Source organism: Caretta caretta, chromosome 5 (genome assembly GCF_965140235.1).
Source record: "Caretta caretta isolate rCarCar2 chromosome 5, rCarCar1.hap1, whole genome shotgun sequence".
Classification (NCBI taxonomy): domain Eukaryota; kingdom Metazoa; phylum Chordata; order Testudines; family Cheloniidae; genus Caretta; species Caretta caretta.
In genome coordinates, this window is record NC_134210.1 from 18255730 (window position 1) to 18283217 (window position 27488).

Genomic DNA, 27488 nt, shown 5'->3' on the forward strand with positions numbered 1-27488 from the left:
TCATGTTGTTTACATGTGCTAATGCAGGTGGGCAAATGTGCTCAAGAACCAAGCCTCCTGTTTTAAAATTCTGGTCTAAGGAAGATTTATATAAATAAACAAGTTTCCTTGCAACTTAGATTTTTGAGTCTATCTTAGTTATTTCATCTAAATAGTTTAAGCTATGATTTGAAGTTATCCTCAAAGAAAGGCTGAATAAATTTCAGATTTAGATGAAATTTGGCAATTTCACATTCAGATAAGCATTTTCCAATTTAAAAAGTCACTAATCTAGCTGTATCATTTTTATTAGGGTTTCCATTAAAGTATGTGTATCTGATACACTTCAGCTATATCAAAAATTTGGCCAGGCAAAATTGAAGCAAGAGAAAAACACGTGAAATAACTAGGGCTGTCGATTAATCACAGTTAACTAATGCGATTAACTCAAAAATTAATTGATTAAAATATTAATTGTGATTAATATTTCACACTGTTAAACACTAGAATACCAATTGAAATTTATTAAATATTTTGGGATGACTACCTACATTTTCAAATATATTGATTTTAAATACACACAGAATACAAAGTGTACCATGCTCACTTTATATTATTATTTTTTATTATAAATATTTGCATTGTAAAAATGATAGACAAAAGAAATAATATTTTTCAATGTACCTAATACAGGTACTGTAGTGAAATCTCTTTATCTTGAAAGTGCAACTTACAAATGTAGATTTTTCTGTTACATAACTGCAATCCAAAACAAAAATAATGTAAAACTTTGGAGCCTACAAGTCCACTTAGTCCTACTTCTTGTTCAGCCAAACACTTGACTAACAAGTTAGTTTACATTTACAGGCGATAATGCTGCCCAGTTCTTATTTACGTGAAAGTGAGAAAAGGCGTTCACATGGCACTTTTGTAGCTGGCATTATGTGCCAGATATGCTAAACATTCATATGCCTCTGCATGCTTCAGCCACCGTTCCAGAGGACATGTTTCCATGCTGACTATGCTTGTAAAAAAATAATGCATTAATTAAATTTATGACTGAACTCCTTGGGGGAGAATTGAATGTTTCCTGCTGTTTTACCTGCATTCTGCCACATATTTCATGTTATAACAGTCTCCAATGATGTTGTTCTTTAAGAACACTTTCACAGCAGATCTGACAAAACTCAGAGAAGGTACCAATGTGATATTTCAAAAGATAGCTACAGCACTCGACCCAAAGTTTAAGAATCTGAAGTGCCTTTTAAAATTTGAGAGGGACGAAGTGTGGAGAGTGCTTTGAGAATTCTTAAAAGCACAACACTCTGATGCGAAAACTACAGAACCTGAACCACCAAAAAAGGGAAAATCAACCTTCTGCTGGTGGCAACTGACTCAGATGATGAAAATGAATGTGCATCAGTCCACACTGCTTTGGATCGTTACCTAGGAGAACCCATCATCAGCCTGGACGTATTTCCTCTGGAATGATGGTTGAAGCATGAAGAGACATATGAATCTTTAGCATATCTGGCATGTAAATATCTTGAGATGCCGGCTATAACAGTGCCATACAAATGCCTGTTCTCACTTTCAGATGACATTATAAACAAGAAGTGGGCAGCATTATCTCCTGCAATGTGAACAAACTTGTTTGTCTGAGTAATTGACTGTACAAGAAGTAGGACTGAGTGGACTTTCTATGCTCAAAAGTTTTACATTGTTTTATTTTTGAATGAAGTTATTTTTTGCACATACTTCTATATTGGTAAGTTCAACTTTCATGATAAAGAGATTGCACAACAGTACTTGTATTATGAGAATTGAAAAATACTATTTCTTTTGTTTTTTTTTACAATACAAATATTTGTAATAAAAAATAAATACAAAGTAAGCAGTTTTCAGAGTGGTAGCCTTGTTAGTCTGTATCAGCAAAAACAACGAGGAGTCTTTGAGGCACCTTAGAGACTAACAGTTTTATTTGGGCATAAGATTTTATGGGCTAGAACCCACTTCATCGGATGCATGGAGTGAAAATACAGGAGCAGCTGTAAATACATGAAAGTATGGGGGGGTTGCTTTCCCAAGTATGAGGTCAGTCTAACGTGAGCAGTGTAGACTTCATATTCTATATTGTAATTGAAATAAAAATATTTGAAAATGTAGAAAACATCCAAAAACATTTAAATAAATGGTTTTCTATAATTTAACAGCATGATTAATCGTGTGATAAATCACGATTAATTTTTTTTAATCGCTTGACAGCCTGAGAAATAACAGATCAGAAAATTTTTCAGTTTTTTTAAAATAAAACTATTTTCTGCTTCATTGAGTTACCTCCAGTTAATAATGGCTTGATCTGAAAAAGGAGGATGCTGTTATCTGGGAACATTTTTTTAAGAATGGCTAAACAAGATGCTAAATAGCCATTATCAAATTTAACATTGTCCCTAGATTCTGATGGAGTAAAAGATATTTAATTATCACTGTAATATAGGAATATATCAAACAGATTCTTTCCAAATATACAAGAGAAATATTTATTGAATACTTCTGCCTTTTTTGCATCATGATGCATAATTTTATCATCCTTGAGTGTTATTCGGACCTGTTCTAGTGCTATCTTTAATTTATTCTTGATCTATTTAAAGAATTATTTCTTAATGCCCTTAAGCTTACTGGCTGCAAATTTTCTTTTTTTCATTGATACCTTTGGTCTCATTTTTAGCATTTCCTAACTCCTGGTTTGTATTCATTGCTATCAGCTTCCACACTTTTTAATTTGTTTTCTGTATATTAGTTTTTACTGCTGCCTTTATCTCCCCTCTTAATCAGGACTTTTTTAACCAAAGAAGCCTTCTTTTATGGTAGCAGAAGAGTGGGTTTTTCTGAGCATATAATAAAGCAGTCACAATTCGTAACTGGCATTCAAATTTTTATGTTCAAATATTGTCTCTTATTCAGTTCTGTTCACAACTGTTTTTAGCTTGGAAAATTGGCATTTTTAAAGCAGCATTTAGATTTTATTTCTCTATGTCTACTGTATCTTTAAGTTACACCTTCTAAGGTAGTGATCTTATCGACCAGTTTGATCATCTAATCCAACTTCCAGCATAATGAAGTGCATAGAGTTTCACAAAGTAAATCCTGTGCTGTGTCTACTAACTTGCAGTTCGGCATGGCATGTGTATCTTGGAAGGCTGGGTGTATGGTAGACATGGAGCAACAGATCATCCAGTGCATCAAATAAATAAAATGTCTAGCTATATGTTTGGTAAAACAGAGCCATTACTTTGGACCTGAGATACTAAATATTGTGGCTTCCTGCTAACTTAAGTGAGATTTGCAGGTGTCAGTGTTTGTCAGGTGAAATGGAAGTATGTGTAATGTTAGTTACTCTGTGTGTGTGTGTGTGTGTGTGTATCTATCTATCTATCTATCTATCTATATATATATTCTGAAATCATTTTAAATAGAGTTGGAACAGACTTAAGACATCTCATCCCCATGGCATATCAGGAATTTCCACAGTTCTGTTCTCAAGTGTTTTATCTACCCTGTAAAGTAAAGTGATACCTTTGTTAAACTTCTCGATGCTTGCTATTATATACACAGTAAACAAATATAGGAATATCTGTCTGTCTTTGTCCAATCTTTTCACTACTTTGACTCTTTCCTGGTCACCCTTTCTGTCTATTTTCTGCCTTCCTTACTACCAACTAAATTTGAAGCTGTGTCTCAACATCACCCAGTAAATTTGTCTCAGGAGCCTCCCTTGAGCCAAAGGAGCTTTTTGAACACTCCTCTTTCTCCTAACTTCCTTCTCAATTCAGACTTTCCGTTTATGTCCATGGTTCATAATCTTGATGACTTCCTTGATTTACTAGAGTTTCCCTTTTCCTCTCTCTCACCTCTCATATTTATCAATCTGCTTATCAACACTTTCAAAATACCGTGACTACCTTGACCCCAGCTTTTCTGACATCATTATACATGCCTTTGTCTCTTCTTGCTTGAGTGCAACTTTTTCTGTGGCCTTCCCAAGACTCAGCTCTGACTCCAATCTCTAAAGAATGCTTCTACAGCTATTCAAAAAGATAACATTGCCCCAGAATCAAGCAGCTCCATTGGCTTCCATCCACAAACAGCTTCATCAGATCTCCATTCCATAGTCCTTTCTATAGTTCTTTATTACTGTTTTTTTTCCTCTTCAGAGAGAAGACTTGAAGACCTGAATTCCTTGGGTCCATTAGTGACAGGCTATTTTGATTCCCTGTTCTGAAATCAAACAGCATTTTCTGATAACTCTCTCTTTTTCCTTCACAGATCCAGGTTTGCACAGACAGCAATTTTTCCTGCAGAGACCATCAAATGTGGTAGCCCTTGAGGGAAAAGATGCCGTTCTTGAGTGTTGTGTTTCTGGGTTTCCCACACCCACCTTCACATGGATGCGAGGAGATGAAATTATTCCTGTCAGGTATTTAATACTCGGGTCTCTTATGTAATGAAAATTTGTTTCCCAGGGTGAAGTAAGGGTAAAACATTAACTACCATTTTAAGTGTTGTCAATTTGGTTCAGCTTTGAGGAGATCAAGCTTTCATTTTAAGTAATAATAAGACTGGATGTGCACATGAAACTCCTGTTTTCTTCCTTTGCAGCTGTGCATGCACATCTGAGGGCAGAATTTGGCCATAAATGTCTTCTTTTATGAAATGCTATTTAAATCAGGTAGAGCGGCATTCAAAAGTTAATTATCACATTTAATAACAACATTATAAGATCAGAGCTAGCTCACCGAAAAGTCTCTGTGGAGTACCTTAGATCCTGAGTACTTTTCTTAGGAGATTAATGTGAACGTGGATTTTTTTTTTGTCAATGTTACAGATCCAAAAAATATTCATTATTGGCTGGCAGTAACTTACTTATTTCTAATGTGACTGATGACGATTCTGGGACATACACTTGCATTGTCAGCTACAAGAATGAGAACAGTAGTGCCTCTGCCCAGCTCACAGTTATGGGTGAGTACAGATTTCCAGACTCTGTTCGAGAGGAGTCCTTTGCTTTCCCAAGAACGTGGATAACCGTTAGCGCTTATATAACTCCTTCCTCTGTGCGTCTCCATGTACTTATCTCTAAGCTGGTGGAGTTCCCACCCTTCTTTGAACAGGATTTTCACTCACCTATAAACGATATATACAAATAATCAATATACCTCATGGAAGAACATAAAACAGCAGAATAAAACTTCTTACAATGTCTATGGCTTATAATCTAATTGCTAATAGAATATTTGTTGGTGTCAAATCCCAGCTTGCTCCATTCAGTTAGCTTTTTTTTCTTGTTTATGGCATCACAAATGGAGACAATGGTGATCTGCAATCTTATTTTAGCAAGTTGTGCATAACTATAGTATTGCTTACTGAAATTGATTTATTGTTTTCTCTTTCTCTTATGACTCCATGGCCTTGCTTTAGCATCTGTTATTATGTGCCTGTGTTGTTGCTTTTAATGGCCAGGCTTTAAAAACCTTTGGGTTGAAGATCAGGAATTCAAGCAAAAATATGTTGTTTCCCACCCCCAAGTTTGGAAGATCACCTTTCATGCTACCCACTGAGCAATGATGCAGTGAGGATTTCCTGTGTTACTTAGGGTGAACAGATAGAAAAATCAGGGGGTGGGGCATAATAGGTCAATATAAGAAAAAGCCCCGAATATCAGGACTGTCCCTATAAAATCAGGACATCTGGTCACTCTAGTTTTACCTTCTACATAAAAATGTTTTCTCCTCTATTTCAGATGATAGGTTTAGTGGCTAACTAACAAAATATGTTGTCTGAGAAACATGTGAAAAGATGTCCTAGAAATTTTGAAACAGGCTTTTCTCCCCTATTGTGTCAAATTTTAATAGAACCAGAATTATAATAAATTCTGAGAAGTGTTGTGTTTTTTTTAATCGGAGAACAATACCAAGCTGCATTAGCATTATTCAATAAGATTCAAGAAACTACATAGATAATACTTTGTCAAACAATAGCATAATTTCAATGTGCTGTTCATTTTGCATTCTGGTTTTAAAGCTTATGAATTAAAATACTTCCATTAGAGAACAGAGCCCAAAGTTGGATTATAGGATATTCAATGCTTGTATAACAATATCCTTTTATCAAATCATAATGCAACGTTATAGTAATTACACATGATGGAAACTTTCTTTCTATTGCTTTAGGTACATTAATACAATATATTGTTTTATTGGCTACATTTTGAAAATTAAAAAATGACTTTATAATTGCAAAAAATTCACCTTAACTATTTATTGTAAACCTACATTTCCAATCTGCAAAGAATCAAACACAGAAATGGAAGAAAACTTCTGGGATAAAAGGCTTATTTAGCTTTGCCGAAAGATGCTGATCAGAAACCAACAATGAAATTATAAAGAACTGCAGCTATTTATGTGAATCTTCTTTTTTTCTCGCCTATAATAGATTGCAGGATCCTGTGGCATGGGCCAAAGCTGAAATTTCAATGCTCTGTAGAGGATTTGGCTATCCAGTTTCCATGAAAGTTAATAGAAATTTCATATCCAAATCCTTTCGGGACTTGAAAATCTCAGCCCATGTCTTTGTTTTCTATAATGCACTTTACTATCGCTGGACTATGACTCTATATAAATATATAATAATGTTATGCTAAAAATGCATTATATAGAAATTAACTTTGCATTTATTTTCATGCTTATACAGAGAGAAATATGTAACGGGGAGTGTACTACAATTTTGGGGACAAACTTGGATTCAGATACTTCAGTGATAATGGTCATATATGAATGGTAGAAGAGAGGTTTCAAAAGGCGGCACTTGTTACTTATTGACCACAGTTTGATTGGGGCTGTACCAGCATAAAGGGATAGCACAATCACTGACACAATGAAAATGAGATCTAAATTTGACACAGAAACATGCAAATGCATGCAAAATACATAATAAAAATGCATAATACAAACATTGTGCATGCAAAACAATCAATTGTATATGCAAAGTAAAGTGGGTTGGGTTTTTTTGCATAAGTGTCTAGTCACATAAGCTAATGAAATGTGGGTGTAAGTTTTGGAAGTACAATTTTGATAACTTTTAAAAGTTTGGTCATTTATTTTCATAAGCATGTAGGGTGGCAGCTTTAAATTAACACCATGTATCATATTGCTTAGCAACAATTATTATGTTTGTATTGCTATAGTGAATATGTAAAAGATTCAACAAAAACGACACACCTACTAATGGAGGGCAATAGAAATCCCCATATATCCTTATTTTCATAAAAATTGGACATATATATTTGTTAAATTCATCTCCATAAGTAGGAAACTCTCTGAGAAGTTTACCAGAGTTGCTCATACCATTAGCCTAATTTATAGACATGTAATAATTAATTGATGGTTTATTCATTTCCCATTGGTGGGGTATAAATCCATATATGTTCTTCAGAAAAAGTTGGGTTATTTATCAAACAAAAACTGTGAATTGCAAATGCACATTTAGTTGTAAAGAATCCATTGTTTATTAGAAAGATAATTGTTTTCATGTAAACAGTTTGTGTAAGAGTATGTTCTGGAGAAAAGGACGTGCAAAGCATTTTACATGTGTCACCTAAAAAATTAAACACTCCAATAATTAAATCTTTTCCTGAATGCAATGTGAATGGGTTAATACTAGATCAAAGTTAGTTGCATCACATGATAGGGCGATAGCTTCATTATTTAAAAGATAAAAGACTATCTGGCAGGAAAACCAATGTCTTTCACTGGAAAGATCCTAGGTATCATTTCTCTTGAGGATCTTAAAACAACCCCTCACCTGTACTGGCCATAATGCTAAAAAATGCAGAAAGGAATGAAGTTGCTGGAAAGGCTAAATAATATTTGTTGCCAAATTTTTAACTCTGAATATTTCACGTACAAATCCTTTTTGGCAGGATGTCAGTTGTGTCTCCTTGTGCAGTAGAAAGTTTAAAAGTCCAGTAAATATTACCTCCTCACTTTATAAATCAGCTGCATGCTTGGCAATGATTTTAAAGGACTAGGCTGTTTAATGATGACAATCACTGGCAAGATGATTGCTATGGTTAGGTTGGCTAATGAGTGTCCCTTATAACTCTTCTTTCTAGATTGTCTTAAGCTTTTAGAAGCATTCATCTTTTGGGGTTGGAATTTTTCCTGTTTGATCTTGGAAGGTGAATTTAAAGCTTGAACAAAATCTCTTTCTCAAGAGATTTAGTTTAGTGATTTCATTTAGATATTAGTGAGCAACAGCTCAATGTCTAGTTGGCAGCTGGTATCAAGCAGAGTGCCCCAGGGATCGGTCCTGTGGCCGGTTTTGTTCAACATCTTTATTAATGATCTGGATGATGGGACGAATTGCACCCTCAGCAAGTTTGCAGACAACACTAAGCTGGGGGGAGAGGTAGATACGCTGGAGGGCAGGGATAGGGTCCAGAGTGATCTAGACAAATTGGAGGATTGGGCCAACAGAAATCTGATGAGGTTCAACAAGGACAAGTGCAGAGTTCTACACTTAGGAAGGAAGAATCCCATGCATGGCTACAGGCTGGGGACCGACTGGCTAAGCAGCAATTCTGCAGAAAAGGACCTGGGGATTACAGTGGACGAGAAGCTGGATATGAGTCATCAGAGTGCCCTTGTTGCCAAGAAGGCCAATGGCATATTGGGCTGAATTAGTAGGAGGATTACCAGAAGATCGAGGGAAGTGATTATTCCCCTCTATTTGGCACTGGGGAGGTCACACCTGGAGTATTGCATCCAGTTTTGGTGCTCCCACTGCAGAAGGGATGTGGACAAATTGGAGAGAGTCCAGCGGAGGACAACAAAAATGATTAGGGGGCTGGGGCACATGACTTACGAGGAGAAGCTGAGGAACTGGGGTTATTTAGTCTGCAGAAGGGAAGAGTGAGGGGGGATTTGACAGCAGCCTTCAATTACCTGAAGGGTGGTTCCAAAGACAATGGAGCTCGTCTGTTCTCAGTGGTGGCAGATGACAGAACAAGGAGCAATGGTCTCAAGTTGCAGTGGGGGAGGTCTAGGTTGGATATTAGGAAACACTATTTCACTAGGAGGGTGGTGAAGCACTGGAATGGGTTACCTAGGGAGGTGGTGAAATCTCCATCCTTAGAGGTTTTTAAAGCCTGGCTTGACAAAGCCTGGCTGGGATTATTTAGTTGGTGTTGGTCCTGGTTTGAGCAGGGGATTGGACTAGATGACCTCCTGAGGTCTCTTCCAACCCTAATCTTCTATGATTCTATGATTCTTTAGCCATTTCTGTATGGAAGAATGGGCCTGAGATGGGCTGGATTATAGCACTGATCAAGCAAAGGTCTTTACTCCAGCATGGAATCCCACTGATTTCAGCACAGTGTTATGCTGGAGTGAGAGTCAAGAGTTTCCAGTTCCAGTCACTGGATTGGAGCTTAATTTTGCAAAACTGACTTTTGCAAGCATTTATTGTAATGAATGCATATCCCTGACAGTCTCTAAATTCTATACATTCCAATGGCAAACATAATGTGACTGCCAGATTTCAAATAACATAGAGTTAGAATTGTGCCTGTCAAGTCCAGGAAGATGTACATAGTCTTTTGAGGATAAAGAAGATTTTTAATCAAATAAACACTTCCATATTAATGTGACATATTTTCAGGTTCATAATAAAATTGCACTTGGATCTCAAAGCTACTTTTAATTGGGTTGAGATTATTGTACATAACATAATTGTTGTTCTCTCTTTCTGTGATTTAAAGATCCTGTAAATGTTGCATACAGAGCAATAGAAAAGTGAATTGTTTCACAGCAGTGCAAGGTCAGCACACTGGCTTTGCATGGTTTCAGGTTACTGACTAGACAGAGATTGCCAACAAGAACAGAAGATTGGGTCCAAAAGGTGGTGTTCACAGAAAAACACCGTTCGTAGTTTTTACAAAGCAAGTTATATGTAATCTATAAAGAGACAACTTAGAAAATGCTTCCAAACTGCAGCCAGGGAAACAAGCACCTTTTACTATTGAGTTTTCAGGACCAACTGTTTTTTGCATCAGTTTTATTTTCCAGCAAGAAAGATGAGCCTCCATGGTGTTATGAGCCAGGTCTCCAACAAGTCTAGTTTAGTTTGCCAAGACTAAGAGGTAGTCGGTATTGCAAAGGATGGTCAATCTAATCTTTGTTTGGTTTTATTTCCACTCCGGAACATCCATTGCCAGAATATGTGTGCACAGATCAAAAGGATGAAAAATACTGACTGATGGAGGCCTGGAGCATGTTCCTGTGTGTGAATAATTTAGGAACAGAGTAAATGCTAGGGGAAAAGCCCTGTGTTGAAATAACATTGTTTGACATGCCTAGGAACAAAAGCCAGACAATTGTATATTAAGGCTACAGAAGCATCTTTTAAACTTACCCTGCTTGGCACAAATCATGAAGCATTTATATAAGAAGGATTCAGTCTACTCTGGATGTGAAAAATATGTCCAAGGATATACCATATTACTAAACATCAATGGTAAAATAGTTCCACATTGTAAAAGATCATTCACTGTTCTTAAATCCCTGACACAGAAACATTCCAGGGTAGATTCTCAACTGGTAGAAATTGTAATAATTCCATTGAATTTCCTGGAGTGAAGACAATTTACACCAGTTGAGGATCTGTCCCTCTTTACCTTTGCATGGTAGGGTGAGTTAAGGATCCCATATCAGTCTGTTCTGTTAATATTTTTGAATGTTCTGTTTGTGGCCAATAGCTAATCCCACAGCAGCTAGCTGACGTAGATTGTTCATTATTCTGAATGCCAAACACAGTTGAAGCTCTTTACTTATTCTCTAACTGAATCTATCATTCTATTTGGAACATTGTATGTTTATGTATGCAATGGAAAGCTAAAGTGGAAACAGACCATCCAAAAAATGGTTCCATGATGCATTATCCCAGGCAATTTTTAAAAAAATTAATAAATCTTAAATCCCCAAAAGGCTGTAAAAACTCCCTTCAAGTCATTTTTACCATCAATATAAGGTGACTGAATGGATTTTGCTAAGTTTTATTGTTGCTGCTTCTGACTCAGAATAGTTATGAGTATGTAAAGCCTGTGTTGACATCCATGGTAAAAGACAATAAAATGTAATCAATTCTAATAGAACACAATATAGTTGTTAGCAAACTACCTAATAAATTAAAACTAATGGTTACCACTGTGTTATGGATGTTGATTCTATGCCTTCTTGGCATTCCCTGCACTATTCTACATTATGCAGGAGAAAATGTCAATTGTAATGGCACCCCAATTTTCTTTCTTCCTCCAGTAATTAATCTGGTATTTATAACTCACTTCTCCTTATTCTTTAAAGGGTCAGAAAAGAAAACAATTTCATGATTTGAGCCTGGATTTTGCAATTCATTGCATGTGGGCAAAACAGACTCTGCTTGTTCAACAAATTATAGGAAGTGGGCCTAAATTATCAAATTACGTGAATTATTATTGGCCAGACCTTAACAGTGGAACTGTAGATACCAATTGTCCTTCAAAAGAGGAAGGATAATTTTGTGGTTAAGGCTGTAGACTGGCAAGATCTATATTTTCTGAGTGACTCTGCAAATTAGTGGAATGGACAGCTCATCACGCCTGAGAGATCGGTCCCTGAACAATACTGTGGCAGATTCCCAGCAGATGTAAATCAAGACAACTCTGACCCTAAATGCCTAACTTTCTCCAGCTGTCAAATGGGAAGAATGTCTGTCTGTCTCTCTCATTGTTTCAAAGATTAATTAGTACACATGTCTTAGAAAACTTCTAGCCCTTTAAAATTTCTCCTAACCCACAGGAAAGGAGTGTCATTTATGGGAATTTAGGCTATGTCTAACCTTATGGTAATGTGTAGAGTACATATAGTGTATGCATCCCGAGCACAGGTGTATATATAGCAGTGTAGATGGTGAAGAACTACTTAGGTGAGTTGAGTAAAGACACGTCAGAATCGTAGGGTAGTGCCCTATGCACCTCTCTACACCCCAGTCAGTACCTGCCACATCTATGCTGCTATTCCCTATTAGTATCTGAAATAAGTAACATTTTTTATTTTTGCATAAAGGCAAAGTCATTAAATATAGTTGTAAACCAACCCCTCCGCCCGCCAAAAAATGACCCATTGAGGAAAACTGAAATTACTTTTCAGTTTACACTGGCTGAGTGGATGTGTTTGGTTTGGGTTTTTTTTTTTTTTTTTTTTGTTAAGAGCTATTGGCATCAGCTGCTGCCAAAATGATTCACTGAATAACTAACAAACAAATAAATAAATAAGCCCCAACAAATAAATAAATCTTGAAAGAAAGCATCTTTATTCTGTTTATAGTGAATTCCACACCCCCACTACAGCATGCCCCACACAAGAGGTTATGGGACCAGATTTTCAAAAGAGCTTAGGGTCATATTTTCAAGTGCTCAGTACCCAAATCGGGGACAACTTTTAGAAAGAGTTCATTCCCTCTGAGGCACCTGAATAACGGCTAGCTTGTCAAAAGAACTCAGACACCGAGCTTTCTTGAAATCTGGCCCCAGTTATGGGTACCGAGCCTTTCTGAGAGTTCTAGCCTTAAGGGTAATTTCAAAAATACAGTGCAAAAGGCTCTTAAATATTGCATTGCATGTGCTGGGCTTGTATCACTCAGCATCTTCTCCTGTGAGTGTTGGATAATAAAGCTAGAAACCTCTGTATCATAGCACTGTCTTGACATTAATATATTATGAATGTTAACATAGTATTTATTTATTTGCAGTAGCATCGCTGGTGTGCTAGGCACATTCCAAAGATAGAAGACAAGAAGCTAGGAAAACACGAAATGAAAGGGGACTTTCCCTATAGCGCTGACTGGTTTTGTGGAGTAAAAGTGACAGATCACGCCACCACACACACACACAGACACTCCAAACAGCTTGTAAAAAACAAACAAAACCAGGAGTGATTAGGCTGCTGGAGTCCTAAGAGAACTAGGCCTCTTTCAGCACAAAGCTTTTCTGTGGATGAGCGGTCTCATTTTTCTGGTAGGAGTTTTTTCCTGATTCGTACCTTCACCTTAATATGTTCAAATTTCCTGTTGGATTTTTACCATCTTGTTTTGTTACTTAGCAGAATGGACAGAAGTGCTTGTAGCTGAATGCTTCTGAGAATGATCTGTTAAGCTAGAAGTTCAAGACTGCATAAATATATACAATAATGGGATAAGTGGTTTTTTGTTTCTGACAAAGTGTTTTGCACTACTGTTCTGGGTGTACACTTATTGAAGCGCTCAGGAGCACTTTCTGCAGCAAAAAGCTTGACAAAAATATTTTAGGTTGATACATTTATAAACCTGTAAAATGTTGTCCAGTTTCATTATTATCATTTGAAAAAATGGAATTGATAATATATTGGGTTTGATTTTTGTTGTTGTTGGTCGAGGAAAATTCTAGGAAGTGGAATTCTGTCCCTCAAATGGAACATCTAAAGCACCACATTTGGTGTGTACAGTTTCATAGACTACAGGAAAACGAAAAGCATGACACTTAAAAGATTTTGTGGAAAGTCTGAATATTATATATTATTATAACATGACATTCATGACAATGTTCATTGGATCAGTCTCTACCCTTTTGCCTCAAAGTTCCAGTTTGAACCTCAGTTTGCTTAATGGTTTTAGTAGATCCTAAGTGAAGTGAATGGTGAATTCCACTCAATCAGATCTGGATTGAGTCATCCTCATAAAATGAGCACAATTAACACAAATCGGTGCAGCTGCAAACCTTCAATTTATAAAAAAAAAAGAAGAAGAAGAAACGGGGCTGGGGGAAGAAGGGGAAGGAAAAAAAGGCTCCAGAGTATGGTCTATAATATCCTCTAACTGCACCCTATGGATGGCTGGATAGAAGACTTCGAGTGTCAGAACTGTCCCAATTACTGCATCTCAGCCCATATTATGATGCACACAGAAGCCTTCAATCCCTTGTTCTTTAGATTCTTGGAAGAAATGCCTCATGTTAGCTTTCCTGAGTATATTCACCACTTGCTGGGAGAGATATACTGAAGTCCTGTACAGCTCCCACAGTGGTGATCTGCTAGTGCCCATTGGGGAACTCAGACGCTACCTGTATTCAGTGTACAATCTGTGTACAGTATGGGTGTTCCATTTGTGACAGATTTTCAAAGCTGTTGGAACAAATGGTTCAGGTGAAGTTAACTAAAATACGTTGTATGGAGCATAGCAAAGGCTTCTTAAAAGGTGGCTGGGTTAATACCTGCATTTATCTATTAGCTCAGGCACACAATTCAGATATGCCTGAGGGGAATACTGAATTGTATCTACGTGATGGATACATCATTGTTCATATAAACTGCATAAGTAAACCTAGGTGAATCCCAAATGATTGCTAAATAAATGTGGATTTTGGCATGAGGTGCACTACTTTTCTCTTCCACCTAAAATAGAAGCTGGAAAGTAAACTAAAGATCTTCCTATGTATTCCTAAATGTATTTAAATGTATAATAACTATACAGCCAGCAGCAACCCATCCTTGCTTTGACTTTTTCCATAATTACATATGACAGTATAAAATATTTGTAAGAGGAGTCAGGGTAAGTTGCGAAAGCTGCTAGAGTCCCTGAAATTCTCCATCCACAGACTGCACCTGGCACAAGCTTTAATATTACATGCTTTAATATTGTCAAATTAGTGCCCGTTATGGTACTCATTTTTATTACACGGGCATATGGGATTTCTACACTGTAGCATCTACATAGTGCTCAAAACAATCCAGAAGTGAAGTGAGAGTTTGACTGCATTAAAAAATAAAAAGCACAAGTGTGATCAGTGAGAAACGAATTTTTAAATATGCAGCATTTTAGAATGCTCCAAATAACTTTAGTTGTATGTAGCTGGGAAAGACCAATATAGTTAGGATTTACTTTCTGATTCCCTTTTAAGTCTATTATATGCATATTAGTTAAGCCTGGCATGGGGTTTGTGAGCAATGTTTTATTTCAATTTATCGAATTAAACCATAGCTGTAGGCCAATTAGACTTAACCAGGAGTGTTTTAAGCACCTTTTATGTATAAGAAGAAATCATAAAATGAGGTCTCTTTTTCTCATATAAAGGAGAGAGCTGCTGTTTATGCGTAGATATTAAATCTCAGTGAGAAAACTAGCAGACTAATCAGACAGCTCTAGCTAGAACAGAGAATAAGGCATCAGCAGACTGCAACATGCTTACTCTCGCTGAACTTTAGCTAGGCTATAGAAGGGAAAGTCACATGAAGCTTCCTGTTATCTTAACCTTCAGCAGTAAGGTTTCCCCCTTGGCAATCTTATCATTTTTACACTGATGGTTTCGTTGAAAGAATGAGTGGAGCAATTTTTAATGAACTCTTTTTTTTTTTTAAGTGAGAGAGGAAATAGTTTTGATAAAGCAGTGGGAAGTAACAGAAGATTATATGCCACAAGATACATTTCTCTAAAGGAGCCATCTGGGAAAAAAAGACACATTATGCAAATATTTACGAGGGCTAAACATTTTAAAATATCCAGAAACAAAGAGTACACAGTCCCAGAAATGCAGTATGTTTTGTGCTGACAATATACATTTTATGGTTTTCATGTTCTATTCACTATCAGTGTTCCTGCAAGAATGGATGCATCTCCCATAGTTGGGATGTTTGATAGCTTTTTTTTAAGAATCACACTGCAAACTCTATAAACTGTGGATAGACATATAAGCTTGTACACAAGAAGAACCTTTCAGAGCCTTCAACCATCCCTCTAACCAAGAGTGAATCTTTGTTCAGGTGTTGAAAAGCCCTCTCCCCATAACCACAAAGTCCACCTGCTCTTTTTACTTTAGTTCACTTCCTTGCTCTAACTGCTAACCATGTCTTACCCCTTATCTGCCCCCTCCTCTCTGTTATCCAGCTAAGTCCAAACCAAATCCCTTTTTCCATGGAAGGAGGAGACTTATGGATCTGTTCTCTGACTTGTTTTCCATCTGATGGAAACCCTCTCTCTTTTTCACTGTGGCTCTTCCCCCGCACCCCGCATTTCCCCCCATATGATGTGCCTAAAAAGTCTATGAACCTCTCTGATTGTTCCAAGATTAATGTTTGCTTCAAAGTCCTGGGAGTTCAACCCACCCTAAGTATGCACAGCATACTTTGAACTCTAGAGAATACAATACTGAGCTCATGAATTTTAGTAAAAGCATTTTTTTTATGGCATGTAGTAGCTACCTATTAGCCAACTTGACAAGGAAGTTTTTTGGACTTTCTTTCATTAAATTTCTGGTTTAATGAAAACAAAAACAACCTCCCCCAAACCCAAAAGATCCTAATGTCACTGCCACCGAAATAACCCTTATTTTTCTCATAAAAGTTTCAGAGCTAAGGGTTAATTTCCTTTGTTTCAGCCCATATATTTATTGTTGTATTTCAGAAGCAGTCAAGTTAGATATCTTCTCATGTTTGCAATTTAAGAGATTGCAATGCACAGAAACACAGCAATGCATGGAAAAATACTTTGTTCACGGTTTGTGTGGATTGGCTCACTTTGAACTTTGGATTCAAATGAACTCAAAGCAAACTTGTCAAAACTGTCTCAATTCACTGGTTTTGTTGTGAAACTAAATTAGCTCACGTTTGTTTGCAAAGTTTGTGATGAGATTGGGCTGAGAATCAAATCTGTAAAGAAACTCGTGTGATTTGGGGTTGTCTAATGAGTTTCACAAAACTATAAATGTTTTTAGTCAAGTTGGAGCAAAAAGTCCATTTTTCTGAATTTTTCTTTAATACTTTGGTGGTCAAATCCCTGATTATTTTTGCAGCATGCAGCTTCTCTTTTGATGAGGGTTTCCTGAATGTGGTTGAAGTCCGCAAATGTAAAGTTCATTAGTTGTTATAGGGGAACATTTTACTAATTTAGGTATATATAGTTTTGCTTCAAAAAGAATCAATCTTTGAGACTGCTATTTGAGTGACTTAGCATGGGAGTTAATTGAAGTATCAGTTTTGGCCATTATCTAGAAATACTGAATTTGAAAAGTGTGTATATTGATAGTGCATACATTTTTGATATTTACGAAGCAAATTGTTCCATGTAATTAAACGAGATTGTGAAGTGTTGTTGAACTGCATAGAGTACCTTTAGAATTAGAGTTTCAAATATTATTCAAATGGTTTTTGAATTTATTGGTTCATGGGGCTGGGATTCATCTTTGTTCACTCTGTGTTAATTTTTAACAGTCTTACAAATATATTGTTTGTCTCACTGCCAGAGTCTTTAATTCACAATAATTTGCAGCGTGGCAGCTTTTCTCAGTCATCTGTTTATGCCAGCACACTAGCAACTGATAAATATATACTTTAAACTGAATGGGTAGCTAATCATTTTCAAATTATTTGTTTTTGTTGTTGTTTGTTTTTTTTTGGAGTGGTTGGGTGGTGAGAGGAGAATTTGCAGCCAGACTGAATTCAAGAACAACTTCTGGTCTCCACATCCATTGCCATGGGGAGATAAATGCATATGTGCGGAGATAAACTACTTGCTATAAAACTCTATGCTGGGAAGAAACATGGGGAGTGAGGTAGATCCAAAAGGCAACCAATCTTAATATTCCGCTGCTTGGAGATTCCTGCCATTAAAAAAAAATTTTTTTCAAAAGATATTTTTATACCCCACCCAAAATCTGTGAATTGTGCAACATTTCTGGGAAAGCACCAATTTGATGAGCTTAATTCCAAGCTTCTATTACACAACCAAAGAGGAATTTCAGACAGTCACATTACAAGACTCTAACATTAATCCCTCACAAACAGCACTAAAATCCCCAGAGACCAGTTTCCTACCTTGAGCAGAGAGATAGCTCAGTGGTTAGGGTGCTAACCTCACAGAGGTGTTGTAAGGACAAATTCCTTAAAGATTGTGAGGACCTCAAAAACCACAACACCGAGAGCCATGCACAGTAATTTAATAGTTATTTAATCTCAGTCATTGGAGAAAAAGTCCCAGTGACTTGTATGGGAATGTGTACAATGTATGGTTGCTTCTGCGTAAAATTACAGTAGTAATTAATACTGCATACGGTATAACAAGTACTGCCTTTTTAAGAGGGAAGCTTGCATTTTTCTTGTAGCTCTGTGTATTAAGGAAGAAGACAATCCTACAGAATGACAGAAGAGAGTTTGGAGCTAACTGCCAGCCTGACTGGGTCCCTGCTAGGCATCTCATACATTGAAATCTGAAGTAAAAGCACTATCTGAACCCCAAGGATGGAGGGAGGGGCAAAAACTCTTTCAGAATATGGTTGGACTGTGTTATGCTGTTTGTGAGAGCACAGCATATAGTGTCTGCCCCTAAAACACATGTACATAGCAAGCTGAGTCAAGGCACCCAGTAAATGATGGATGACCAAATGAGCTACGTCTTGCAGGAGTGAGATTAGCCTGCTGGATAAGGCACCAGACTGGGCATCAGGAGACCAGTTCCATACTGGTTTTCCCAGTGACTTTGGGCAAGTCACTTTATCTCACTGTACTTCAGTTGCCCTATCTGTAAAATGGGGATAATAATATCGACCTACTCTGTAAAGTTCTTTGAGATGTATGGATGAACATTGCTGTATGAGAGCTATGTGCTGTTATGACTGTTTATATTTAGAAGAACTATGGGTGTCTCACCCCTTTTAGTTTTTTTCAGTTCATGTTCTTTTTTTTAAAACGTTGATCTTTCATCCCTCCTTGTTTTGTTGCTGCTTTTTTATTTATTTTGTTATGTTTTATTTTTCAAGTATGAGGATTTGGATAATTAGAGTATGTAGGGCATGTTCTTCACTGATATAGTTCAGCATAGCTCTAGGATCTCTTACTTACAAATCACTGATATACTATCATCACGGTTTATTGAGGATTTTCTAATGATGTCAGTGGGGTGAGAGCAGTTTCCTAAGTGAACAGTGGTTTGAAGGACTGAGTTTCAGGGAGCAGATAAGGAGATGAGGTGGCTAGATACATACTGTGTATCCAAAGTACTTACTGTAGAGCCCCTATTTTATTAACTCCCTGGGGGTGAGGTGTTCATAAAATCAAAGTTAATAAAAGTAAACATCTCAAAATTACAGTACATACGGTGCATAAGTTAATTTATTAATAATTCATTGATGTGTATGTAATGAATAGTAACAGATGTATACAGCGTGCCCAATTTTAATTTGAGAGAATTGCAGTCCTTCGTTGCTGACAAATCTATTTCTTTTCAAACCTGTACAGCTGCTTGAACATTGGCTGAAGGATCAAATTCACATTTGTGGCAGAAAAAAATAATAAAACCAGTCACTCATAAAATCCATATTCATACAATTGAGGTTTTACTGTGCATGGCTCTCAGTATTGTGGTTTTTGAGGTCCTCACAATCTTGAAGGAATTTGTCCTTACAACAGGTCTGTGAGACTAGCACCCGAATCACTAAGCCATCTTTCCGCTCAAGGTAGGAAACCGGTCTCTGGGGATTTTAGTGCTGTTTGTGAGGGATTAATTCCTCTTTGGTTGTGTAATAGAAGCTTGGAATTAAACTCTTGTCAAATTGGTGCTTTCCCAGAAATGTTGCACAATTCACAGATTTTGGGTGGGGTATCAAAATATCTTTTGAGAAAAAAATTTTTTTTAATGGCAGGAATCTCCAAGCAGCGGAATATTAAGATTGGTTGCCTTTTGGATCTACCTCACTCCCCATGTTTCTTCCCAGCATAGAGTTTTATAGCAAGTAGTTTATCTCCGCACATATGCATTAATCTCCCCATGGCAATGGATGTGGAGACCAGAAGTTGTTCTTGAATTCAGTCTGGTTGCAAAAACTGCAGCTTTAAAAGCTTTTTCCCCTCACCACCCAACCGTTCAAAAAAACCCCAACAACAACAAAAAGATAGTTTATCACAAACCATTTTTCTCTGTCGTTTTCTATTTTCCCATAAATAATATCTGTAGAAAGAGACAGAAAAGAAAAATGACCCCTTTAGATAGAGGAATAAATCTGAAATGTTCCATACAAATGTGTTCTATTCTTCAGTGCAGCCATTCTTTCCTATGTGAGTGTGTTGTAACTTCTGCAGTATATTCCAGCACAATTTTATGCAGCTTCTCTTAAAATGAAGAGCATATTCCTGATAATTCATGGTTTAAACAATCCCTGACCAGAAACTCATTAATAAGTGTTTAACAGGGGGAACTTGTCCTCTCCTCATGCCTCTGAGGACAAAAGGGAATTTTTTAAAATGTGAATGATGGATACAGTAATTTCACACACAGAATCTTCTTTCATCCTAAAACCCAGCTCCCTCACTCTGGTTATGTGGGCCCATATTTTAAAGGACACTTATTTCTCTGTGAAGGTAGCATGAAAAATCTAATTCAGTATTGTGCTTCATAAAGACGGTACCCAATACATAGAGTGTGGGATATTTTTTGTGGGGGAGGAGAAGATGCAAGTCTTCCTTTGACTTTTTGTAGCCTGCACAAACTCTACAAAACACAGCACAGTGTGCACAAGAGTTTCATATATATGAAGGCAAATTATTTTGTTCTATTTAATAAATAAATTAATCATATCATGCAAAGTTGCCCTGACCTCTGAATTAATGGGGCAAATTTTTGCTTGATCTTCCAATCCATATTTATGAATGGCTTTAGAAGATGGAAACAGGATGGAGAAATTCTCATCTCTCATTAATGTGTAAATTCCTCATGGCATGCTATAACTCAGTAATACCGTGTTGGAAAACAGCCTCCAATTTTCTGTTTTCCAGTTATTATTTCTTATCAGCTAGAGCTATTTGAAGTGATTCTACTTGAATTTTTTTCAATGAAAATTGTAGTTTCATCAATATTTCACAAACCATTTGATTTAGGAAAAAAATTGATTTTTTTTCACAATAAAAAATTTAAAATGAAACAGAATGACCTTTTAGGCTTCAAAATGACACATTTGTTTAATTTTGGCTTTCAAAAAAACAAAATGAAATGAAAATTCAAAGGGAACCAAACATATCAATAAGAAATTAAATGCATGTGTTTTTCCTTTCAAATATTTTCATCAAAAAATCAAAATGTTCTGCAAAAACATTGAACAAAACAATTTAGAAATTTTTCACAGAAATAAAATGGGATTTTTTTTTTTTTTACCAACTCTAGTATCAACAATATAAAGAGTTGTGGGTGTCAGCTGGAAAATGAAGAGATGTAGCATCTTCACAACAAGAAAGTTGGAATTTTTTTTTTAAGAGTTCAGAGTAACAGCCGTGTTAGTCTGTATTCGCAAAAAGAAAAGGAGTACTTGTGGCACCTTAGAGACTAACCAATTTGTTTGAGCATAAGCTTTCGTGAGCTACAGCTCAGAAGTGAGCTGTAGCTCACGAAAGCTTATGCTCAAATAAATTGGTTAGTTTCTAAGGTGCCACAAATACTCCTTTTTCTTTTTTTTAAGAGTATAATCGATGAGAGGTCTTCCTAAAACAAAAACCAAGTGGCTTTAGCAGTAGTAGAGAGTGAATGGCTCATACATTTAGAAATAGAACCATTCATCTTTAATCTTACACCTTCAGCTATGATCTCCCTTATTTAAAAATTTAACTGGGGTAGTGGAAAATGAACATTATTACTAACTATGGTGTCAGGTACCCATACGTGAAATGATTTTTATGGTTTTGCAGAGGACAGAAGTCTGCATCACAAAAAGTCATGACCACAATTTACATTGATCTCCTTCTCTTTCAGCAATGTAAGCACAAATGCCAAGAACTGAATTTACATGGAGACTGAACTACCCTTTCAGGTTGTCTCTTTATATTATGTTTTGTGGGATACCATGAGGAAGTCACTGTTGCTGTGTAAACTATGTATAGAAGACTTCATCTAGCACCTTTTAGAAACACTAAAATTCACACTTGAGGGTGAGAGGGGCGAATCTTGACTTGAACGTCTGTATATAAAACATCTCAGTTTGAACCCTAATATGAAAAGGAGTACTTGTGGCACCTTAGAGACTAACAAATGTTAGTCTCTAAGGTGCCACAAGTACTCCTTTTCTTTTTGCGAATACAGACTAACACGGCTGCTACTCTGAAACCTGAACCCTAATCAGTTATCAATGCTATATTTAGTCAGTGGCATGTCAGTAATTTTTTTCCAAAGAAATTCCTTCAATATGCTAATGTGGTTTCTACTTAGAAAAACAATTTCCAACATGAGACTTGACAGTTATTAGTGGAGCAGGATCAAGACTTTTTTCATTCTTCCTTTTTATTTTCATAAGCACTGTTTCATTTACCCAGAGTTCTCTATTTAAGAGCTTTCTCATTCTAACTGATTAGTCATCTTATCAAATCTTACTTCTTTTGTGGCTCCCATGCTACTAATTGAAAATTATTAACTGGACCTAGGAATTTAGCTGTCGTGGCACAATTTGAATTGTGGCCTGTTTAGCAGGTGATGCCTAATTTCCTGTGATTCTCTGTGAATAGAATGGCTACAGAACGGTGGCGTGACTGACTTTTGTGACTGTAGAAAATAGAGTATTCCAAGGAGAACATCTTCAATAGATCATCCATATGCTTCGGGTCAAATCGTGCTTGCCATACACAATCATACCTCCCATTGAAATCTATGGACGTTTTGCTTGAGTAAGGACAGCAAGGTGTGAACCTTTATTTCCAAGATATTACATATAAAATTCTTAATACTCCTTAATACATACTACAGTATAACATTTGGAGAAGGGCTACCATGGTTAAAAGAACAAAGTTCTCCTTCAGTGAATCTTCCACTAGGTTGCCTTTTGCAGCTTTTTCCTAAATCAGCGTTTTCTCTCTTCTTCTTCTTCCCAAATCCCACACACTATTACATCTGTCACTGGTGCTGGTAGATCTGGGTTAAAGCAGAAACTATAGTTATTCAGTGTTTGTAGTTAAGTCTGCATTGTATCTTTGCTGAGCCACATTATCTTCAAATGCATCATTGGATACAATTCTGAACATCACTTTGGCTATATATCTTCTTTATGTGGGGCAGCAGACTGTTGAGTGTGCTGTATCTGCATACATAATAAAATTTTAAAAAAAGCAAGAAGGAATAGTTCAGCCAGTGGGAATAGAAGGATGTTCAGTCAGGGCAATGTTAACTGCACTGGATTGTACTTGTCCACTTGGGTAAATTGCTGTCCACCTTTCCTGTGCATACCCACTGATCCTACCACCCACACAATATTTTCAATACTTCTTAAGTTCATGATATTAATCATCTAGCACCAGTTTTAAGCCAGTGGAACATGGCTTAAAACGTTACAGCCTAGGTGCTGTACTTGGCTTTTGCTCTCTCACTGAAATAGTGGGTGTCTGTTCCTGAAACCAAAAGCAACACAAATGCTCACTTTCCTAGCTGGGATGTGGCTTCTATGGGGCTGGGAGCAGCGGAGACATCCTCAGGGTGGGGGGGAGATGAGATCATGTCCAGGAGCAACTACGGAAGTGATCCATGTGTTCCCTCTGCTTCCTGCTTCTCCTCCCTCTTGTCTTCAGCATGGTGGGCTACTTGGCATGAGTCAGTCCACACTGCTTTTGACTGTTATTGAGCAGAACCCATCATCAGCATAGATGCATGTCCCCTGGAATGGTGGTTGAAACATGAAGGGACATATGAATCTTTAGCACATCTGACATGAAAATATCTTTTGACGCCGGCTACAACATTGCTGTGAGAATGCCTGTTCTCACTTTCAGGTGACTTTGTAAACAAGAAGCAGTCAGTATTATATTCTGCAACTGTAAACAAACTTGTTTGTCTGAGCAATTGGCTGAACAAGAAGTAGGACTGAGTGAACTTGCAGGCTCTAAAATTTTAAATTGTTTTATTTTTGAATGCAGTTTTTTTAACATAAATCTACATTTGGAAGTTCAATTTTCATGATAAAGAGATTGCACTACAGTACTTGTATTGGGTGAATTGAAAAATATGATTTCTTTTGTTTTTTACAGTGCAAATACTTGTAATCAAAAATAAATAAAAAGTGATCACTGTACACTTTGTTTTCTGTGTTGTAATTGAAATCAATATATTTGAAAATGTAGAAAACATCCACAAATATTTAAATAAATGGTATTCTATTATTGTTTAACAGTGTGATTAATTGCACAATTAAAACATATTTTTAATCGCTTGACAGCCCTATTTTACATTTGAAGATACGTCTCTGAGATATTATGATTTTTTTGAATTATGGGCATATTGAGTTATGGAAGGCCTTTACAACTCTGTACTCTGTTGGTCTCAGCTTTTCACTGCTACTAACTGAAATGTTTTTTTTTGCCTCAGGAAACAAAAAGAAAGGGCTTCCGCAAGTCAGTTCTCATTTTATATTTTATTTATATTTGAAACATTTTTATTTCTAAGCAGAACACATGCCTCTATATGAATATGTTAAGTAGTTCTGCACTATCCTGAACATTGTACCTAGAGCTTATTACATATAAAAACATCAAAGTTGTTTCAATTCATTCCCAAGAAGAAATGAACACTTTGGATCAAATTCTGCTCATGATTTCATCAGAGTAAATCTGGAGTGAATCCAGCAAAGCTGATGGAATTACTAAATTTTTACTTTAAGAGAACTGAGAGCAGAATAGTATCCCTTTCACTAGTAATGCTCAGGAAAAACTTTAGAAACCAGATATGATGTCAGAATTTTCAGAAACTGAATTTGAAAAATTGATATATACACCACAGTATTTTGCATACCCTGCGTTTTGAGATGGTTCAAATGCTCCAGGCTTTAAAAGAAAATTAAAGCTAATCAGCAAGACCTTAACCTTTTAAAAAGAAAATTGACCTTTTGTAATATCATACTTAAATTATAATGCCACACAAATTATTTGTTTGTTTATTATAGTACTGGAAAATAATGCTTTTGTAATAAAAAAAAAAATTCCAAAATTGTTGTTTTACTTTCGTCGGGGGAATTTTATCACACTTTTGTGTGAAGCCTAATGGGTAGAAATGTTTGATAGATCTTTTTCATCACCCTATCTCATACCTTGGAAAGGACTCTGAAGTGCCAGTTGCATGGGGTATGTGATAGCCAATACATCTCTGATTATGATACCTAATGTTAACATTTAGTACTACAATGACATGCATGCAGAATTGCTTGACTCTTACCACACCAATAGGACTGTCTTGCTTTTATGAGGTTCTACTGCTTCTTCTTTTTTTTTATTGCTCTGTTTAGTACTTGGAGCAGCTGTTTTGTAAGTCCCAATGTGCTATAGTAGCTAAAAAAAAAAAAGGCTTACTGAAGTCTTAAATTGTCATCCCTGAGAAACAGGAAGCATTTCAGTGAGAAGGAGAGTGTTGATATTTGTTAGATATTGTGTTTGTATTTTTGTTTTGTTTTGTTTTTTTCCTCTATTCATAAGTCAGAGATTCCAGAGCATGCAATGCCATTGCAAATGGTATACACGAGGCAGTATATACTACTCTCAAGAGTAGTGTGTGTGTGTGTGTGTGTGTGTGTATACACACACACACCACTTATTACAGTTCATATAAAGAAAGAGCCCCAACCCCCTCCTCCCTTGTTTTTTGGACATCAACATAGAACTCAAATATTGCAAAAAACAAACCCCAAAAAGCAGAAGCCCTCACTAGCTGACTTGGAATGTCCATCTATCAAAGTGAGTATCATACAAAGGTTCTGCTTTGTCTTCTGGATGAAGGAGTGAAATCTAAAATGTATTATATGAGAACAGATATCAAGATAAAGGAAGATTGTGCAACACAACTGATGACTAATTAGGTACACAGGGCTGGCCTTACCATGAGGCAAACTGAGGTGGTCGCCTCAGGTGCCAGACTGTGGGGGGGGGCATCACTGGGACCCAGAGTGTAGAAAATTGTGTCTGCTGCTGGTGCATCTGTATTCTCTCTGCTCTAGATGCACAGAGATGGTGGAGTGCTGTGCTGGAGGAAGGAGGGCACGAGAGACCTAACAGGCAGGCAGGAGAAGAGGTGAGGGAATAACAGAAAGCAGTAGGAGCTGCAGGAAGCGAGAAGAGGAGGAGCTTCTTATGTACCTCTCTAGCACCCCCAGGGCCTGGACTGATTAACCCCAGCTTCTCAGGGGAGCTTCCTATTTCCTGCTGCTTCCCTGAACCCACCTGAGGAGAACAGGCAGTCAACTGAAGTAGTAGGAGCCAGTTAGGCCCTTAAGACGCTGATGTCTTCCCTCACTGGGGCCCTGCTACTAGCCTGCTTATTTGTCCCCCTCAACTGAGTGTTGAGAGCCACTATAGCTGGCACAGAACAGCAGTCATGAGTGAAAGAAGAAAATGCCCCTCTGGGGCAGCATTCAGAAAAAGAAAGCAAAGGAAGCTTTTCTATCTAAGCAGGAAGGAGCTCTCCTGAGATACATAGACACAAATGTTCAGGGTGAGCCTTCCAGCCCCAGTGAAGATGTGAGTGGTGAGGAGATGCCTGATCTTCCAGTTAGTCAGAGTGAAGGTGACCTGGCAGCTACTGCAGCATCCGTATCTCCATCTCAAATGGATGTAACCATGCACATTCCTGAAGAAAAGTGTAAATCAGAGAAGAGTGTGGTGGAGGTGCAAAAAACAGCTGCTGCTGAGTTTAGTTCCTTAAATCTGGATGATCCAGGACTGTGGATGCACTTGAGCAATAGCCCGAGGGACTTCCTTGTACTGCAAGGGCCACAGCAAGTGAAAAACTTCATGTTTCCCAAAGACAATGAAAATAGAAGTTTCCATCCAACACATTACTGGCATGAAATCTCCAATGACAAAGTGGAGAGGCCATGGCTTATGTACTCAGAAACCCTGAATGTTGCATACTGTTTTTGTGGAAGATTCTTTCTAATGTTCCAGCCGCATTGGGTTCTACAGGGACTGGAAAAATCTGGCTAGAAATCTGGCATGCCATGAGAAGGCAGCAAATCACCAGAGAGCGTTCCATAGGTGGAAAGAGCTTGAGATGAGACTAAAGTTAAAAGGCCACCATAGATTGCATCAGAGTCTCTTTACTGGCAAAATGTTCTGAAAAGGCTCATTGCCATTGGGAGAATGCTTGCTACCCAAAACCTAGCACTGCGTGGCACTTCAGATCAGCTGTATGTGCCAAACAATGGCAACTTCCTTAAAATTGTGGAGCTGATGGCTGAGTTTGATGCTATACTCCAGAAACATCTAAGAAGAGTCACCACCCAAGAAATGTACACACACCACTATCTTGGAAAAACAATTCAAAATGGGATCATACAGTTACTGGCAACAAAAGTCAAACAGAAGATTGTGGCAGATCTGAAGTCAGCAAGATATTACTTTGTTATTCTGGACTACACACCTGACATCAGCCATACGGAACAAATG

General features: G+C 37.1%; 1 protein-coding gene across 2 annotated transcripts in view; it reads left to right on the plus strand.

The window, feature by feature from the left end:
- The window catches only part of DCC (DCC netrin 1 receptor), a 948489-nt gene that overhangs the window by 446463 nt on the left and 474538 nt on the right, over positions 1–27488 (plus strand). For both annotated transcript variants that reach the window (XM_048850132.2, XM_048850133.2), the window contains exons 4-5: positions 4306–4456; positions 4865–5001. In XM_048850132.2, the coding sequence (XP_048706089.1) occupies positions 4306–4456; positions 4865–5001 (288 nt within the window). The remainder of the gene's footprint in view (positions 1–4305; positions 4457–4864; positions 5002–27488) is intronic.